The sequence below is a fragment of the Rhinoderma darwinii genome, chromosome 4 (assembly GCF_050947455.1).
Source record: "Rhinoderma darwinii isolate aRhiDar2 chromosome 4, aRhiDar2.hap1, whole genome shotgun sequence".
Taxonomy (NCBI): domain Eukaryota; kingdom Metazoa; phylum Chordata; class Amphibia; order Anura; family Rhinodermatidae; genus Rhinoderma; species Rhinoderma darwinii.
Window position 1 is genome coordinate 33788742 of NC_134690.1, and position 20455 is coordinate 33809196.

A 20455-nucleotide genomic window follows, 5' to 3' on the forward strand; every position below is an offset into this window, starting at 1 on the left:
GTCTGACCTAAACCCCATAGAGAACCTACCGGGTATTGTCAAGAGGAAGATGAGAGACCCCAGACCCAACAATGCAGACGAGCTGAGGGCCACTATCAAAGCAACCTGGCCTTCCATAACAGCTCAGCAGTGCCACATGCTGATCGCCTCCATGCCACGCCGCATTGATAACACCTCAGCAGTGCCACATGCTGATCGCCTCCATGCCACACCGCATTGATAACACCTCAGCAGTGCCACCGGCTGATCGCCTCCATGCCACGCCGCATTAATACCACCTCAGCAGTGCCACATGCTGATCGCCTCCATGCCACGCCGCATTGATAACACCTCAGCAGTGCCACAGGCTGATCGCCCCCATGCCACGCCGCATTGATAACACCTCAGCAGTGCCACAGGCTGATCGCCCCCATGCCACGCCGCATTAATACCAGCTCAGCAGTGCCACAGGCTGATCGCCTCCATGCCACGCCGCATTGATGCAGAAATTCATGCAAAAGGAGCCCCGACCAACTATTGAGTGCTTATACTGGACATAGTTCTCAGTAGGACAACATTTTGGTATGAAGTCATTTTTCAAATTGGGATTATATAATATTCTAATTTTCTGACAGACTAAATTTTGGGTTTTCATGAACTGTTCCCATAATCATCAACATTAAAAGAAAAACAATGCTGGGAATAGATCCCTCTGTGTGTAATGAATCTATAGAATATATGGAGTTTCACTTTTTGAATTGAATTACTGAAATAAATTTACTTTTTGATGATATTCTAATTCTTTAAAAAGGGCACAGTGAGGAGCTCATCAGTCATTCAGCATACCATGAGAATATTATAACAGATATTTTTATTTTATTTTTTTATTTCACAAAAAACAAAATACAACAACTAATGCTATTTAACTTATTTTAGTCCCCCTAGAGGACTTGAACCACCGATCATTGAATCACTTGCATGATATACAGCAATACTAATGTATTGCAGTAATTCATGATCCGGACAGTCTCGCTCGCACGCATCTCGCTCTCGTGCGCTTTTTTTAGTTCAAACTTCCTTGGATGATTCATTTCTTATATATCTTCATAGTGGCCAGAGCTGGGCTGGGCTTTTATTTGCTTTTTTTGCAAAATTCCCTGCATATACAAAGACTTAACTAGTGAACCGCAGGTTTAAGCTGGCTGCCCAAAATATCAGGCAGCTGAATGTAGGGTGCCTGGCAGTCGGACTGATGGGGACCCTAGAGAGAAGGCTGTAGTAGTTTTCATTTCTGTGTTTTCAAAGAGAGGCACGGTCTGTATTGGCCCCGGTAGTAGTGAACGATCATATGATCGCCAGGAAGTCAGTAAGATTTGTTCCGGAACAATATGGTATGCTTTCAGGAGTCACTGCAGTTATCCCCAATGTTACACTTGTGTGAGAGATTTATCCAATTCATGAGTCCGTGAATATGGTGAACACGGCAAAATACATTCAGCGCAACTCGCTAGGTCTGAGCTGACCGGTCATCTTTACTGCGAGTCCTTATTAATATTGGCCACCCAAATTTTAAATAATGTGGTATGACCTTTGGCGTCCGGTGAATCCTTCAGACATGCACAAGCTATTTAGGACCAAATTACATCTATGGTTCAGACCTATGACCAAACGGCAGAAGTAAAACAGACCAAGACAGCAGTAGCTTAAAATGTTTAATTTATAAAAACAGAACTTAAAAATATTACAATTAGCTAAAAACGCACTGCAATCCAAGACAGCATGCTAAATAAAAGACATGAGCTCCGTCAGCAGAGGGGACTGTTACTGTTCATATGTAGAGTGGTGCAGGCCCCCTGCTGGTGAGCTGGAGTAATGCCGATTGTGCTCAGCAGAAAAAGAGTTTTCTTTATACCTTATATCAAATGCCCTGAAGGGAAAAGGAAGGGAAATGACTTTATCATGATACTACTATACATCATAATGGAACGTGAGAAGAACACCTGCGTCAATAACCTAATTTAAAAAGGGTTCTCCCAATCCTTAAATTCTTGTCAATCAGATGTTGGGATCCATAGGCGGTCACTATTGAATTGAAGCTTCTAAATCCACCCAATGATGAAATTACACCCCCCCCCCCATAGTTTCACCCAATTCTATCAAGTTGGGGGTGCACAAGTGCAGCCAGCTATCCGGCAGAAGATGGGGACTGTGGCATGCTCATTCTCGGTATTGGTGAGGGTCAAACCCCATTTGATCACTTTTTGACTTAAAGCAAACAACAAATGTCTGAAAAAGAATGATAATATATCGAATAAAGAACGAGACAGAAATAAGACCAGGGTGTCTATAGAAACAAAACGGTGGTTTTGTGGCTTTTAAATCTACTATCTTCTATTCCAGACAAATATACATGGTAACCGTGATCTCAAATCCTAGAACGTATAATACCGCTGTGTAGTTAAGAGGTAAAAGTGACATTTTCGGAGCGGTGTTGTACCGCCTCTATAAACAACCATTAATCTTACACGCTCTCGCAGGGAACGTGCCAGTGGTGCTCTAAACAACCATTAATAATCTACTTATTGCCAAACAGAATATTGTAAAGCCATCCATAGCAGAAAGGCCTGCAGAAGAAACCTGAGGAGTATGAGCGGTTGTATAAGTAAGTGCACCCTGTAGACAGCAATACAGGACCGCAACGTGTAAAGCAGCGCAGAAGGCGCAGCAAAGTAGCCGTGACTGCACATATGGCCATGGATAGGACCGTGCAGCCAATACTAGCCTGTAAGTCAGTGGATATGTACACCGTCTATTCACAGTGATCCTCAGATATCACAAAATAAAACCCAAGCACTAAATCGCATGATCCTCAGTATTCCGTAGTCCCCGCTGCTGATGCGGTCTGGACTAGACGTCCCTGAACAGTGGTGTGGTTTTCTGCAGTCTCTGCACCAGGACGGCATTCTGCAGCCGAGCTTCCTGAATGGTGACCGTCTCATCCAAAAGGTCCCGCAACGGGAAGGAGGTCGCCAGCGTGAAGGGGATCTTCTCTGATTTACAAGGGATGCGCTCTACAAAATTCCTGATATCGCTGATCCTGAAGAAAGAAAGGAGAGGTATGTACAAGAAATCAGTAACTGACATGTCATATGCATATAAAAGGACACTTATTACTGAAACTACAAGTTACAATATTGGGCGTTAGTTTCCTTGTAAACCTTGCTTTATGTCCACACATGCTCGGAGTGAAGATATTTAAAAGCCCAACAAGTAATATGGAGGGCAAGTTTCAAAAATTGCTACTTTGTTTTATATATAAATCATGTAGATAACATGGTAAAAAAAATATTAATATATATATATATCTATCTAGGCCCCCTGCTGGACAGATCTAGTACTGCTACAGCCAGATGCCACACTGGTCCCCAGCTGTGTGTATTCTGACTCCATGACCAGGCTGTAAGTTGTAGGGCACTTGAGACAATCTCACTGTATATGTCTGTATTGAACCGGTACTCACACCAAGACACTGTCAGATAGCGTCAACTCAGCTGAAGAGGCACGTGGGAAGTTTCCAGAGAAGTTTATTTTCAGGCTGAAATACTTGTAATGTACACAAACCAGCAGGTGAAAAGATGATATTTTGCCAGAGTTGAGCAGGAGATGACCACACAGTATGGGAACCATGAGGAAAGACAACTAGGCACAGAAAGAAGGGAGGAGCTATTATCTCAGAGCCTAGCTACAGGGAGATAGCAGGGACAAACTAAATAAAGCAAAGCAACTGCAATAGGAGCATATAACATAACATGATAGTGAATAGAAACCTAAGTCGAGGGACATGACACTCCCCGTCTGAAATCTTTAGATTTCACAATAAAATCAAACTTGAAAGAATGTCCTTGAATAATGTCCAGTAGTGGATCCTGGAACCTGAAAGACAAAAAGAACATGCAAACAATGACAATAGTTATATTCCAAGTCTGTTGCCGATAGTCCGCAACAGTAGGTATCCGCTTGTACAAGTTCCAAGTAAAAAACCCATCTTCGGATTGGGGAAGCCGCAACTTGCCAACACTTCCACCAACCCACTGTATATTCCAAATGGTAAGGTGTTCCAAATATAACACAGCTAGCAGCCAGCTGGGGGCTGTGTCCTTTATGTGCCTTCTTTCTTTGGAAGAAGAAGCACTAGTTCAGTGATTGGGCGGAAGAAAACTCGCACTGAGCCTCCTTTGGTCACCTTGACCTCTACCTTTCGAGTCTTTCCATCATCACTAGGCATAACCTTGGTAACAAGACCCATTGGCCATTCATTGCGATGGGCTTCCTTATCCTTTAGAAGAACGAGGTCACCTTCCTGGAGGTTAGGTCTCGACGTCTGCCATTTGTGACGGCTTTGAAGTATGTGCAAATACTCTGTCTTCCAGCGGTGCCAGAACACGTTGGACAGGTATTGTACCTGTTTCCATTGGCGTCGGTAAATGTCGCTGTGGTCAAAGATTCCCGGAGGGATTGCATAAGTCCCGATCTTCTGGGTAAGAAGCGTAGCCGGGGTAAGAATAACTGGGGAATCAGGGTCCGAGGATACTGGGACTAGTGGCCTTGCATTGATTATGGCGGACACCTCTGCAAGAAAGGTGACCAAGATCTCATGAGTAAGCAAAGACTTGTGATCTAGCAACATGGAGTCAAGGATTTTGCGTGCAATTCCAATCATGCGTTCCCATGATCCTCCCATGTGAGACGAATGTGGAGGGTTAAACACCCATGTGCACCCATTGTTAGACAAGAAATTGTCTAACTGCAGTTCTTTGCTGGCTCCCACGAAGTTAGTGCCGCAGTCAGACCTCAGTTGCTTGACGGGTCCTCGGATAGAGAAGAATCTTCGGAGGGCATTGATGAAGCAAGAAGAATCCATAGACTCAATCACTTCAATGTGTACTGCTCGGATGCTGAGACATGTAAACAGCACAGCCCACCGTTTGCTGTTTGCGACTCCACCACGGGTCCTTCGTGTAACAACTGACCATGGGCCAAAGACATCCACCCCAACATGAGTAAAGGGCGGTTCCGTACTTAGCCGGTCTGCTGGGAGATTTGCCATTTGTTGTTGATGGTGTCTTCCTCTTAACTTATGACACTTGACACATTTATGGAGCACGGAGGAGATGCATCTCTTCATCCCGACGATCCACAAGCCGGCTGACCTGATGGCACCTTCCGTAAACTGTCTGCCTTGGTGCTGCACTCTTTCATGATGGTGTCGGACCAATAGTGTAGCAATATGATGCCGACCTGGTATGACGACAGGATTTTGTTCCTTGCTACTTAGATCAGATCTCACTATACGGCCGCCCACTCTCAGCAATTTGTGATGATCAAGCACTGGATTCAGTTCAAAGAGTGCACTGCTCTTGGAAAGATTGATACCCTTTGTAATATTGTCAATCTCCTGACTGTATACTTCTTGTTGCACACAACGGGTAATGACTTCTTCAGCATGTTCGATGTCTGCGACAGTAGGGTGTTCTTTACAGATATGCCAGCCATGACACTCTGATGTGTCCTTAGCAAAGCAGTGAGCGATATGAATTAGGTGAGCAACAGCTCGCACAATAGATGACCAATTTGAGAAGCGCTCAAAGCGATGTGACTTCAGCTTCAATTTTGGAATTACAGAAGTGAAGAGCGTGGTATTTGTAGGCCTGATTTCCTTGTCAGACTCGGGATCCACCATCTCATAGGTGGTGTTGGTAGGAATTAAACAGGGATCCTCATACAAGAATCTTGGAGGTGACAACCACATGTCACATAAGCCTGCTGCCGGTTCAGGTCTTGTTCCACGATCAGCTGGGTTAAGGTCAGTGGAGATGTACTGCCACTGCCCAGGAGTAGAAAAACTTCTAATGCGTTCTACTCTGTTGCTGACATATACATAGAATTGTTTTGTTTGGTTGTATATATAACCAAGCACAACTTTACTATCTGTGTAGAAAGCAAATGAATCAATTGCAATGTCCATTTCGTTTTTAATAACTTCAGCAATCTCTACTGCTAGCACAGCTGCACAAAGCTCAAGTCTTGGAGTGTGCGGGTTTTGGGGTTAGTTTGGCCTTACCCAGGACAAATCCACAGTGAGGCTTGTTGGTTCCTGGGATTCTCAGATAGGCTACTGCAGCTATGGCTTCGATAGACGCATCAGAGAAAATGTGTATTTCTCTTCTGATGGCAGCTGAAAGAGAGCTGGGAACGTAACAACGTGAGACTTGGAGTTGTTCTAATATTTTCAGAGACTCCTTCCATATCTTCCACCTTTGTTGTTTCTCAATAGGCAGAGAAGTATCCCAGTCTATGTTCTCGGTGGTAAACTGTCTCAGCAATTTCTTGCCTTGAATGGTGACGGGGGCTATGAAGCCAAGAGGATCATAGATGCTGTTCACAACAGATAAAACTCCTCGCTTGGTAAAAGGTTTGTCACTGGCTGACACTTGGAAGGTGAATGTGTCTTGCTTAATGTCCCACAGCAAACCTAGTCTTCGTTGTATAGGAGGAACATCAGAACCAAGATCGAGGTCTTTCAAGTTGGTTGCATGATCTTCAGAGGGGAACGCATTCATTACCTTCTGGCTGTTAGAGATAATCTTGTGAAGTCTGAGATTTGCTACAGACAGCATTGCCTGCGTTCTGGTGAGGAGATCGATTGCCTCTTCACTTGTGGGTAAGGATTTAAGTCCATCATCTACATAGAAGTTCTTCTCAACAAATTGATGAGCATCAGATCCATACCCCTTCTCACCTTCCTGGGCTGTCCTTCTCAATCCATAGATTGCTACAGCAGGAGAGGGGCTGTTGCCGAAGACATGTACCTTCATCCGGTAATCTGTGACCTTGTTGTTGACATCATTGTCTTTGTGCCATAGAAACCTGAGGTAGTTCCTGTTGTCTTCCTTGACAATGAAGCAATGGAACATTTGCTGGATGTCAGCCATTACTGCAACAGGTTCTTGTCTGAAGCGGATGTGTACTCCTATGAGGTTGTTGTTTAGGTTAGGCCCAGTGAGGAGCAGGTTGTTTAGAGAAACGCCTTCATGCTGAGCGCTGGAATCAAACACCACTCTGATTTGATTAGGCTTGCGAGGGTGATACACGCCAAAGGATGGAAGGTACCAGCATTCTTCTCCTTCCTTTAGTGGTGGTGCAGGTTCTGCATGATCTCTATCAAATATATTTTGCATGAAGTCTACAAAATGTTTTTCCATCTCTGGTTTCCTCTTTAGGGTGCGTTTTAAAGAGTAAAACTTATTGTCTTCACTTGTAGAATTGAACACTGTTGCTCCAAGACTGTCATCCCAGGACAGGAATGTGTTCATATTATCTTGGTGGTCAAGCTGCCACTTACTGTTGTTCAGCTTCTCTTTCACCCAGTAATGGTGTGGGCATGGCTGAAAATAAGTGTTGCGACCATTTGGCAAAATGTGAGTTTTAAATGAGGAAATCTTGGTAGGCTTCTTCATCTTGTCTATACAGACGTTGCCTATGATAACCCAACCTAAATCAAGGCGTTGGGCAAACGGAGCATCATGTGGTCCGTTGATTTGCTGGCGTACCTTATGTACCCTGAGAATGTCTCTACCGAGCAGAAGTAGGATCTCTGCACTCTTGTCAAGGGCTGGTATTTATTTCGCTATAGCCCTTAGATGAGTGTGATGAAGAGCAGCCTCTGACGTAGGAATCTCATCTTTGTTGGATGGTATCTGGTTGCACTCAACAAGTGTGGGTAAGGGTATCTCCTGATTGTTGAGAGAAGCCACTATAAGTCCACTGGCTCTTCTTCCGGAGACCTCTGTAATGCCACTACAAGTACCCAAGGTGTAAGGGTAAGCATCTCCTTTTAAGTTGAACAGGTCAAAGAGTTCTGATCTTGCGAGTGAACGGTTGCTCTGATCGTCCAGGATGGTATACACCTTTACGGCCCTTTCCGGTTGACCCTTGGGGTATACGTTGACTAGACATATCTTTGCGCAGGACTTGTCGCAAAGGTCGTCTCCGCAGACTTCTGTGCATGAAGAAGATACAGTAGTAAGATTTGCTGCTTGCTCTGCATTCTCCCCGCCATGATTTATCGCAGGAGTGGAATGTGCAGGTGGTGCAGGACTGAATAGAGATGGATGGAGCGCTTGCACATGGTCCTCACAGCCGCACTCTATGCATTTAATAGTAGTTTTACAGTCTTTAGCGAAATGTTCAGTAGACGCACAACATCTGTAACATACCCTAAATTTCTTTAGAAGCTCTTTGCGTTCCTGGAGCGGTTTCTTTCTGAAGCCAATGCATTTCTTGAGAGGATGTGGCTTCTTATGAATAGGACATAGGCGATTAGGATTTTCAATCTTTTCACCTTGGTTGTACTTGTCTGGAGCTGATGAGGGTGTGGGAAGGACATCAGTCTTTTTCACTGACACTGGACCTCTGTGGTTTCTATAGTTAGAACGTGGGCTGTCGTACTTAGGATGGGGTGAACCAGGACCACTGGACTCACTGGAGGTAAAGCTTGGGTCATTCTTGGATTCTGCAATGTTCCTGATAAATTCACAGAAGTAAGAAAATGGAGGAAAGGAGACTTGCTTTTCTTTTTTGTATCTCGACCCAAGTGTAGTCCACCTTTCTTGAATATTGTACGGCAGCTTGGAAACTATTGGGTTTACCCCACGAGCTGTGTCTAGGTAACTGAGGCCAGGTAGGTGTGGGTCTGCCTTGGCCAGCTGGAGCTCTAAGAGTAGGTCGCTGAGCTCTTGGAATTTTTCATTGTCTTTGCCAGATATTTTTGGAAAACCTTGCAGCCGTTTAAACAGAGCATTCTCTATGGCTTCAGGACTGCCAAAGCTTTGTTCCAGTCTCTCCCAAGCAGCGATGAGGCCTGCAGTTGGATTCTCGATGTGGACAGATCTCAATCTCTTGACACGTTCTGTAGACTGTGGACCGAGCCACCTGATCAGCAGATCTAGTTCTTCAGCAGCAGTAATGCCAATGTCACTAATAACGGTTCTGAAGGCACATTTCCAGCCCCTGTAGTTCTCAGGCTGGTCGTCGAACCTTGTGAGGCCGGTTTTAGTAAGTTCGCGGCGAACCATGTATCTTGCAAACTCTGTCATGTCAGTTCTCTCTGACTTTGGGCAGAGTATTGCTGGCTGAGTAGTGCTGATAATATTATTTGCGGTGTTCTGGCTAAGAGACATAGGGAAATACGGGTCTGCACGGGCGTTCAATCCAGGAGATAGTTTAAAGTCCATAGGTTTAGCTACACATGGAACTGGAACTATGTGGTTGCCAGGAGTCTGGTGACTTGCTAGCATATTGGATTGCACCTGGGCGTCTGTGTAATGAGCTTGCTGAGGTGCAGGGTTCTGGTGCAATGTGGTATGTGGAGAAAGGTAAGGATGACAAATTGGTAATGCATTGTACTGACCTTGGATGCAGAATGCTGCAGAAGAATCTGTGCCCCGTTGCTCTGGAGAAATATTTGCGCTGTCAGGATCATTAGCAGCAATCACAGGTTCACTGTTTTGGCTTAGTACGTAGTCTCTTGTGCGCTTAAGAGGATCTTCTACCTCCACTTCACATACACTGATGCTGTCTCTTTCACTTCCCCTGGCAGCTTCTTCTAAAACCTTTAACCTTGCCATAGCTGTGGCATGCTCGCATTGTTTGTTTAAAGTTTCTATTTCCGCCTTTTGGCGCGCGGCATCGGCTTCCATATCTGCCTTTTGGCGCGCTGCATCGGCTTCCATATCTGCCTTTTGGCGCGCTGCATCGGCTTCCATACCTGCCTTCTTTTGCGCAAAGACGGCCTGTATTTTAGTAGCCTCTGCTTCAGCCCGCGCTCTTATGAGCTGTTCGCTGAGCGTGGAATATTTTGAAGATCTTGACTTAGAAGATAGTTTTGAACGACTGGTAGACTTAGAAATGCGAGACGACGTTTCCTGTAATTGCGCGATTCTTGCCTCTGTGTTAGACTTAATTTTGCATACTAGGCTGTCTCGTTCCAAATTAAGTTTCTGGAAGCTTTCAAATTCTTCTAATGAATCCTTTGTATTAAGTTTCTTCAAAATGCCAACATATTCCTGGCTTTTCAGTGAATAATGTTCATATGCTGTACAAAGCTGTTCTAGAGCTCCCTCTAGTGGTGAAACATTGTGAGCAGGCTGTGAGATGGTGGAGATGTGACTCAGCAATCTTTGCCATAAGTTTGAGACAGCAGAAGAAAGTTCATGTTTTGCACCTTCTAGATTCTCTGTAACCTTCCATGTAGGCTTAGCAGAGCGTTTAGCTCTCTCACTGTACTGCAGACTAGGATCCATACTTTCTTCTGACTGTAGGTATGGTTCACCTTGAGAAGACTGTGCAATGTTCTCTTCAGACATGACACCTCACAGACAGGATGTGGATAATACAGAGGTGGGGGTGCTAGCTTGCTAGAAGGGTCTATGCTGTGGGGTCACACACACTGATGATTTCTTCTGCAGGCAGTTGCTTGTCTGTGACTATCTCTGCAGGAGCTGCACACTGACTATACAGCTGGATCTGGCAGATATATAATCATCTTTTCACTATTCTGACTCCATGACCAGGCTGTAAGTTGTAGGGCCCTTGAGACAATCTCACTGTATATGTCTGTATTGAACCGGTACTCACACCAAGACACTGTCAGATAGCGTCAACTCAGCTGAAGAGGCACGTGGGAAGTTTCCAGAGAAGTTTATTTTCAGGCTGAAATACTTGTAATGTACACAAACCAGCAGGTGAAAAGATGATATTTTGCCAGAGTTGAGCAGGAGATGACCACACAGTATGGGAACCATGAGGAAAGACAACTAGGCACAGAAAGAAGGGAGGAGCTATTATCTCAGAGCCTAGCTACAGGGAGATAGTAGGGACAAACTAAATAAAGCAAAGCAACTGCAATAGGAGCATATAACATAACATGACAGTGAATAGAAACCTAAGTCGAGGGACATGACAGTGTGGATTGCCATAGATACCCTGCGGTATGACTTATGCATTGGCTGCAATAAGACCTCCACGTGGGCAATACTGCAGATCTATCCTAACCCCCTGAACACTGATATTATAGCAAATGTGCAGTGTTTGGTATCTATCTGCAAGTGACAAAGCAGCGACAAAGTTCTATGCCTTATACATGGAGAATCCCTTCGATCACGGCTGACTGACAAAAGTTATTTGAAAGGCGTTTTCCCACGAGGGATATTTTTGACATATATACAGGATATGTCATAACTGTCAGATAGTTGCGGGTCCCAGAGGTAGGACCCACATCTATCTCTAGAATGGGGCCCCCTAAACACGTTCTAACTTTGTGCTCTGGCTGATTTCGGACCACGAAGGTGAAAACCGCGTAGCTTATTTCCATAAGTCCCATACAACTGAATGGTAGTTACGAAAAAGCATAGCTGAGCTGTTTCCGTAACTCCCGACCATGTAATCAGGAAGTGGCCGGGAGTCAGCCGGAGCACAGATTGGTAGAACGGGGCTTAAGGGGCCCCGTTCTAGAGAAAGGTGCGGGTTCCAGAGGTGGGACCCACATCCATCTTAAATTTATGACCTATCCTGTGGATAGGTCAAATGTCCCTCGTGGGGAAAACCCCTTTAAGTCCAGATTCACTCGAAGTAGCACAAACTCTGACTTAAAAATCTGCTGTTTTTCACATCAGAGTTGTACCCGTTTTTTACAGATCCCCATAGACTTGAGTCTATCGAGGGATCCGTGAAAACTGAAGAATAGGACACGTTCTATTTATCAATGGACCCTTCACAGGGTCCGTTGAAACAACGACCGTGTAAATGGCCCCATTGAAATACACTAATCCGTGTGACGGCCGTATTCTCCATTCGTGTGAATAAGCTCTAAAGGGGTTTACCCACAACGGACATTTATCACCAATCCAGTCAATGTCTACAGTGCCGATGGAAACCGCTGAGGGCTGAACTGGGCCGTTTCCATTGGGTCCATAGACATTGAATGGAGCAGCAGCGCACCTGGGTGACCGCTGCTCCATTCAAACCCTCCTCCCTATGATCGTCCAGTGATTAGGAATGACTGTCGGGACCCCTGTTCTACTGATCGGTGGGGGGTCCTAGTGGTGTTCACACAATTATCACCTATCGTGTGGATAAGGGATGAATCTGCTTAGTGGGAAAACCGGTTTAATAAGGCATGAACCCTTTCATTGCCAAGGACGTATGTAATAGGTTATGACTTTAAACGACTGCGGAATATAAGGTATAGCACTTAGATGGTTTCATATTAAAGCCCAGAATCTTAGCTTTCAAAACGGCACCACAATCTAGGTACAATATTGGCGGTGCTACGCTCGTTGGAAATCAGGTAGCGTGATAAAAGTTTTACTTCACAGTTTTGTGTAAGGGAGGGGGAATCTGCAAGTGAGGGCCGGAAGAAAGATCACAGCCCGTTACTGTCATCTCCTCCCGGTCCAGCATGAATGCTTTGTATGTAGTGTTTTCTATATTTTACTAGACTTTAACGTAACATCTGGCCGCTGTGTTTTTGACCCAAAAGAAAAAGCAGTAGAAAAATGGGAAAAACGCAAACCGCTGTGGGTCTGATGGACTCATTAACACCTTATTCACACGAAGGTGTCAGTTTTGCGTGCTTAAAAAAACAGAGCGTTTTTCTTGCGTTGCAGTTCCGTGTGACATCCGTGTACGCATTTTTTTTACGCACGTACGTCATCCATATGTCACACGTTTCGTACGTCAGCAAAATAAACAGAAGGCGGTGGCTTTTTCTCATCATTTCTTCAACAACTGTTGCGTGAATCACGCACAGCACATGTATGACGTCCGTGTGCTGTCCATTTTTTTCACGCACCCATTGACTTCAATGGATGCGTGATGCGCAAAAAACACACAACAGGACATGCAGTGAGTTTCACGCAGAAGACACATGAAAAACACTGAATGGCCCCATTGAATTGCATAGGTTCGTGACATTCGTTGTGTTAACGCGCGTAACACGGACGTGAAATACACTTGTGTGAATAAGGCCTAAGGCTAGGAACACGTAGCATAAACACTGCAGATTTTCCGCAACAGATTTCATTACAGTAGCAGAGTAGGAGCGATTTAAAATCTCATCCCCACAACGAGGGGGAAAAAAATAAAATTAAAAAAAACTAGTCCAGAAGAAGAAAAAAAAAAGTTTGATGCCGCAGCACGCCAATTTATGCTGTGGAATCGCTGATCTTCTGTTGAAGGGTTTCTCGATAGAATTCATTTGAGTGGTAAAACCTGCAACAAAGTCCTATGTAGTGCGACTTATCCCGTGGAAACGCTGCGATTCAGCCACAAAAATCGCAAATGAAAACAAAATAAATTTGTATTTAATTTGAATCTAATAAATAAAGCTCATACTTACCCCCCTGCAGTAGTACTAGCAGGGCGATCCTCTTCTGAGCGCAGCCATTCATCCTGGCATGACGTTCCATCCCATGTGACTGCTGCAACAGTCACATGGACTATAGCATCACAGGAGGCTGGGCTATGCTCAGAAGATAGAGAGAGAGTTAAGTCGCCATGACTATGGGCGTGTACGTTTATTCATTTTTTTTTTTACTGCTGCAGGATTTCCGCAGCTAACATGGGGCCTGAAAAACCGCAACACAATTTGGCGTGGCTTTTCGGATGGAATTCCTAGCGGCAACCAGGGTGTATACGCTGTGTAGTTTTACGCACTGACACCGCTATATGCAGGTCCTAGAGGTGGGACGCGCACCTATCTCTATAGGACCCAGTCCTATCTTCTGCCGTTGGGCTCCAGCCACTGATGAGGTGGTCAGGTTTTTCCTAGAAACAGCCAAGCACATTTTGCTGCGCTGTTTCCTAAACTCTTGTAGGAGTGAGTGGAAATTAAGTGAATAGGTGCGGGTCCCAGAGCTGGGGGTATGCAATAAATAAGTATATACCAAGTCTCCACCTGGATGTGGCCACCTTGTCACGTGAAACGGCGGTTAGGAGGAACCACTTTCTCCCGACATGTGAAGGTCCTACCTCTGGAACACTGCCAAAGTTACAGCTTTACTTTAAATGTAATAATATTAATTAAATTGCATGTACACATCTTCAGGGTGAGGTCTTGTATTAAAAATTCCCTTTAGTATGTAACACCGCCTATTCATGGGCAGTTGATGTCACACACACACACACACACACACACACACACACACACACACACACACACACACACACACAATAAAACGGCATTTCTGGATTACCTGTGTGTAGTGTTAAATTTCTGAACGATCCTCTTGCCATCAGCGAGCCAGATCTTGACGTTGGTCAGAGACTCCCCAGCCTTCAGCTCAACACTCGGGAGACTTTGTTCACCTCCATCCTCCAAACCATTTGCTTTGGTAATGACTTTTGGGGTTGCACTGAGAGAAGAAAAGTAAAGACCTCAGAATAGATTCACTTTCTTTCCAGACTTCTCTATGATATCACTTTATGCACCGATAAGACAATTAAATATTGATTGACCAGCTGATCTAATACAGTGACACGACTGCGCCAATTACAGTAGTGTCAGGAGTTATAACAGGTTAATAGGGCTTCCCCAGTCCATGTTTGCCTAGATGTACATAACATAGGATAAAGTCAACCCTACAGTAAAGTAATACGTTTTTAAAGGATTTTAAAAAAAAATAAAAAATGACCAGAAAATTAAAAACCACAAACTTGCGAACAAACTTCCAAATACAAAACATTACGGGCGGAGATAAATTGTGGTCATGTGACCGTGCAAGAAACCATGGATGTGGTTAAATCATTAGAAGTACATCTGCCCATGTCCTAAACACACATATGACCTCCTTAAAGAGGCTCTGTCACCACATTATAAATTCCCTATCTTGTACATGATGGGATCGGCGCTGTAATGTAGATTACAGCAGTGTTTTTTATTTAGAAAAACGATTATTTTTGACGGAGTTATGACTCATTTTAGATTTATGCTAATGAGTTTCTTAATGGACAACTGGGAGTGTTTTACTTTTTGACCAAGCTGGCGTTGTGGAGAGAAGTGTATGACGCTGACCAATCAGTGACCAATCAGCGTCATACACTTCTCTCCATTCATTTACACTGCAGATAGCGATATATCTATATCGCTATGTGCAGCCACAAACACACTATAACGTTACTGCAGTGTCCTGACAATGAATATTCATTACCTCCAGCCAGGACATCATGTCTATTCAGAATCCTGTCACTTCTGTAGCGTCTGATATTTACGATGTAACCTGTCATTTAAAACGAGATTACGCTTGCCTTGCTGTAAATATCAGAGACGCTACAGAAGTGTCAGGATTGTGACTAGACATGACGTCCTGGCTGGAGGTAATGTATATTCATTGTCAGGACACTGCAGTAACGTGTGTGTGTGTGTGTGTGTGTGTCTGCACATAGCGATATAGCTATGTGCTGTGTAAATGAATGGGGAGAAGTGTATGACGCGGATTGGTCACTGATTGGTCAGCGTCATAGACTTCTCTCCATAATGCCCACTAGGTCAAAAAGTAAAACACGCCCAGTTGTCCATTAAGCAACTCATTAGAATAAAGCTAAAAGCGGTCATAACGCCGTCAAAAATGATCGTTTTTCTAAAAAAAACACTGATGTAATCTACATTACAGCGCCGATCACATCATGTACATGATAGGCCACTTATAATGTGGTGACAGAGCCTCTTTAAAGAGGTTGTTCCAAGATCATATGTTCTATCCTAGCCACAGAATAGGTGATAACACGCTGATCGGCGAAGGTCCGACCGTGGCACCTCCACCGATCATGAGAATGGAGGTCCCATTTCTTCGGATGAATGGAGCGGCAGGTCGAGCATGCCCCCAGCAGCTCCATTCTCTATGGCACTTCAGGAAATAGTCGAGCACTGTACTCCATCACTGACAGTCCCAGTTAGTGGATAAAACAGCAGTGCATATGCTCAACCTGCAGCTTCATTGATTCGGAGGAACGGGACCCCCAATCTCATGAGTGGTCGGTCCCCCACCGAGCGGCATGTTATCACCTATGTAGTGGTTAGAGGATAATATTTACGCTTGTGACAACCCCTTTAATGTCTAACCACCATGGATGATAAAGTCACAGCAGTCATGTGCACTATGAACGATCCCCATAGACAGAAGTACACAGGGCCTTGTACAATCCTCACCTTCCCAGGCGGTGACCCTCTCCGGAGAACGGGTCCACATGCTTCTTTCTTATAAAGTAATGTTCACTTTTTCTGTCTTCAACATTAACTGACAATTCTTTCTTTGCGAAGGTCTTGTGCAACTCTGGTGGGAGCTCCCTGATAAAAGAAGAATATAAGACATCAATTCACCTTGTGTGACGCCAAGGAAACAAACCAAAGACATAAAATGTGTATAGCATATTACATAATCCATGGAGCCCAATGTAACGATATATGTACAGCAGGGTATGGACGATGTGATCTCATGTCACCACAAATCAATAACCCACTGTTCAAGATCTCTCCTGCCTTCTCTTCTTACTGCGGAGTTTCTCCGAAAATGTTCCAAAACTCATACTAGAACTTTGTTTTCTAATAATTTTCCTGATTGGTTATTTTTGCTCAGTCTTCTGCTTCTGGCCTGAAGAAATCAAACCTAATACTGCAGTTGTGTGCTGGAAACAAGTGCCAGATTATCAAACTATCCTTTATCGGATGCCGGATCAAGAAAGTCACTGTATATGGATTAGGCTTTATTTACATACGCCCGGAGGAGCCGGTTAGGCGTTACGCGGCACGACTGGACACCACTACGCAAGGTCTGATCTCTGAGCACTGTATTAGGCTGCACTTACCCTTTCCTCATGGAGTCCATAAATTGACGATTTGCAGCATCTGTATAGTCCCTGAGCTGGCCGTCATTGATTGTAAACCCATTCTTCCACATCTTGATGATAACCTCTGCCTGAAAAGTGAAAAACCACCAAGTTAAGCAAACAAATACCCCAGTAGGCCATGTTCACACTTTCAGGATTCTGTCGAGATTTAGGCATGGATTCGGAGTCTAAACACTGACCGAAACCACGAACATTCTGCCAGCAATACATGTGAATGGGGTATATTATATATTTTACAATCTACAAAAGGCTCGTCATTGACACGGATTAGCTATATTGATTTACAATAGGGCTATAATTTATGTGCAGACCTAATGGGCAATCCACAGTAATACGTTTTGAAGACGTGTATTTTTTAAAGAAATAGTCACCATTCCAGGTAATGCTCTGTGCAAGAAAAAGCGAGAAAAATCCCAGTATACATTACGGCTAATAAGCGGCAGACATAGCCCCACAATGACCTAGAGATGCACGATGCATAGAAACTTCAATACTGTTTTCGATACTCTGCATCCCCAAACTGTAGATACCATTATTTCATATATTTCGATACTTGGCTGTGCGGCCGCCCAGCTCAGTACAGTAACACATGAATGTATGAGAGCGGGGCTGCGGATGTGTGATAGTCATTGCCCCGCTCCTGAGTCCTGATAACAAGTGCGCGGGGTCAGGATGATGCGATGCGGCCGGCGCTGCACTAATGAGCGCCGGCACTGAAACAGAACATGGCGGGCGCACCGCAAAACACCCCATGTTCTGTCCTCAGTGCCTGAACCGCCGCTCATTAGTGCAGCGCCGGCCGCATCACCTCATGCTGACCGCGCACGCACTTCCTGTCAGGAGCGGGGCAATGGCTGTATTACACAGCCGCAGTCCCGCTGGCGGAGATCAGAGAAACCTCTAATCTCCGCCGTTATTCCCGTGAATGCTGCGATCACAGCGGACTGCAGTATTCAGGGGAAAATGCTAAGGGGGATGCAGCTTGGATCGCGTCACAGGGAATTCCTGTGACGCGATTGAGGGACATACCATATATGGGCAGACAGCCCAGGGTCCATTGAAGGCCCCGTGGGCTGTCCTACCATATTTCCTGTTAGCACATACCTAAGTACGCCCTAACAACTGCCTGTGTACTATCAGTATCAGCTAATGTACTGTAATATAGATATATACCGGTACATTACTATCAGTATATAGATATATGCCAGTACATTAAAGTTTAAAAAATAAAAGTAAAAGCAAAGTAATGTTAAATAAAAATATTTTAATGTTTATTGTAAAAAATGTGTGTATAAGTCTCATTACATAAAATACACATATTCAGTATTGGCGCGGCCGTAATAACCTGCACAACAATTTTCTCATCATTTATGATGTGTACGCTGTAAAAAAAATAAAAATAAAAACGGCTTTCTATCACTTATTGTGGGGCTCGAGGTGCGATGATGAATTTACCCTCCATGTGCCTCACATTAATAGTAATTAACCCCATCATGTACCTTACATATTAACCCATTATGACTGAGACACATGATGGGGTTAATTACTATTAATGGGAGGCACGTGGAGGTTAAATTCATCATCACACCTCGGGCCTCACATCAGAAAATTGAACTTTTTTTTATATTTTTATTTTTTTATTATTGTTGACAAAGTATCGAATTGGTATTGAAATCGCAATACTAAACGAAGTATCGGTATCGAAGTCCAAATTCTGGTATCGTGACATCCCTACAATGACATAACATACCTCATCTTCGGGTGAAGCGTTAATGACGCCTGCGTCTCCTGCTTCTTCAAACAAGCTGTTCACAAAGGAGTCGCACCGTTTCCTCTCGCTGCTCCTCCCCCTCATCCTGAAAACTCTGGAACAATACAAATATGATTTAGACGGGTAGCACAATAAACGCAGCATGTTCGCAGTTGTCAACCAACAGAGCAGAATAAAACGTGCGCCCTAATCCGGGCTGTGGTGGTCCCCAAGGAATGACAATTCTTATTTAAAAATGATTTTTTTTTTATGGATGCCAAAAATACGGCAGCTGTAGAAAATAGAACCGCTGTCCTCCTATACTGCGCGGTATACTTTATTTTACTGGATGCCTCCGATTGTCAACGACAGTATGCCATACAGAAAAAACAAAACAAAAAAACGGGGTATGCCAACACATAAATCCCAAAAGGAGCCTCTTTTGGTACATATCGATCAATGGGGTCCTATTGATACATTTGGCGTACGATACGTCAAACCTACACTGCAATCTTACCCACTGCCAGGAAATCTCCTTCCGCAATAGTGAATTACGGCTAGTAGTCATCATCCAATCATTGTCAGGTTATTATATAAGTGGCATCCATTTATAAGAGCATTCAGGAGAATGACATGAATCATGCCATAACATTGTCACGATTGTATGACGGCCAGAACGAGTCACCGAATATCACTGCATCACATAAGTGAAACTCTATGAAGGAACTCCCCGTACCGGTCTTGAGGCTTCATGGCGTCAGTTTTGTCGGCTTCTCTCATCTTTGCAACGCTTCATCCTTCTGCACATGAGAAAAATTGGAATAATAAGTTAGACCATGTTCACACAGCGCTCACACGCTCACCTCGTTTACGCCTGAAAATAGGTTGTGTGAACCCAGCCTCACACTGCACAGATATGTATATGGATATTTATTTATTTATTTTTTTTTGGGGGAAAACCAATGGCAGAAATCCACAACTCGGATTTCTACCAGGAAGCAGATCCGCACGCAGATTACACCATTGTAATCATTGGAGCTATTCCATCTTCAGCACAGACCCTGTGGCAATAGATTTTAAAATCTGCAGCATTATTCCTTCATTATTCAGTGTGAATATTTTCCTGTGAGTGTGAATAGAACACGGAATTTAGGCTACATTCACACCTGCGTCAGTGTGTTCCGTAGTTCTGCTTCACAAGAGGAACAACAAGGAAATAACGGAAGCAACGGTTCCGTTGCACAAGGGACACCGCCGGCGGCCGACAGAACCCATTTACTTTAACAGGTTCCTTCGGTTTTCCATTGGGGTACCCGTGATTATAAAAAGCGTAGAATGCGCTATTGTTTCCGGTAATCTTGGCCGGATCTGCGACGGAGGCCCCTGAGAACCCAAAGCAGATGTGAACGAGGCCTAACATACATCTCTGATAAACGTCAGAATACGGGAGTGGAATCCATGCCTCAAATTCTAAACGCGTGAGCACGGCCTAAAGCTTCCTCCCGTGTCCCAGTCCACCTCTAACCTCACTCAGAGGACACAGGCGGAGTTGTAAAGCTTCATATGATATATGATATACCAGTATATTCAGCAGAAGATTATCTACAGAGGGCTACGTATAAACATAATTCCCAACGCATATCGCAACGACAACACGTTCACTCAGGGTTGGGAACAGCTATTAACTGAAAGCTCTTTACGTATGCTACATTACCTGCTTGATTTCGAAAAAAGAGACTTCGGCAAGATAAGTGCACAGTTAGA

General features: G+C 44.3%; 1 protein-coding gene across 2 annotated transcripts; it reads right to left on the reverse strand.

Annotated features, from left to right (window-relative positions):
* Positions 1–1678: 1678 nt before the first annotated feature.
* LOC142759120 (UBX domain-containing protein 2A-like) lies at positions 1679–19512 on the reverse strand. 2 transcript variants are annotated; one of them, XM_075860997.1, is made up of 6 exons: positions 19428–19512; positions 18692–18806; positions 16900–17009; positions 16244–16381; positions 14292–14450; positions 1679–3076 (listed from the first exon to the last, which is right to left on the reverse strand). In XM_075860997.1, exons 1-6 carry the CDS (start codon positions 19469–19471, stop codon positions 2887–2889), a joined length of 756 nt encoding a protein of 251 aa, XP_075717112.1. In that variant the 5' UTR covers positions 19472–19512; the 3' UTR covers positions 1679–2886. The 2 variants fall into 2 exon arrangements, with proteins under 2 accessions (XP_075717112.1, XP_075717113.1); XM_075860998.1 differs by having other exon boundaries at positions 19209–19490.
* Between the last annotated feature and the right edge of the window lie 943 nt (positions 19513–20455).

Coding starts and splice junctions, on each gene's coding strand:
- LOC142759120 (XM_075860997.1), bottom strand. CDS start 19,471: ATGAGAGAAGCCGACAAAACTGACGCCATGAAGCCTCAAGACCG. Junction 17,010..18,691: donor ACGCTTCACCCGAAGATGAG/GTATGTTATGTC, acceptor TTCACTTTTCAG/GCAGAGGTTATCATCAAGAT. Junction 16,382..16,899: donor ATGGACTCCATGAGGAAAGG/GTAAGTGCAGCC, acceptor TTCTTTTATCAG/GGAGCTCCCACCAGAGTTGC.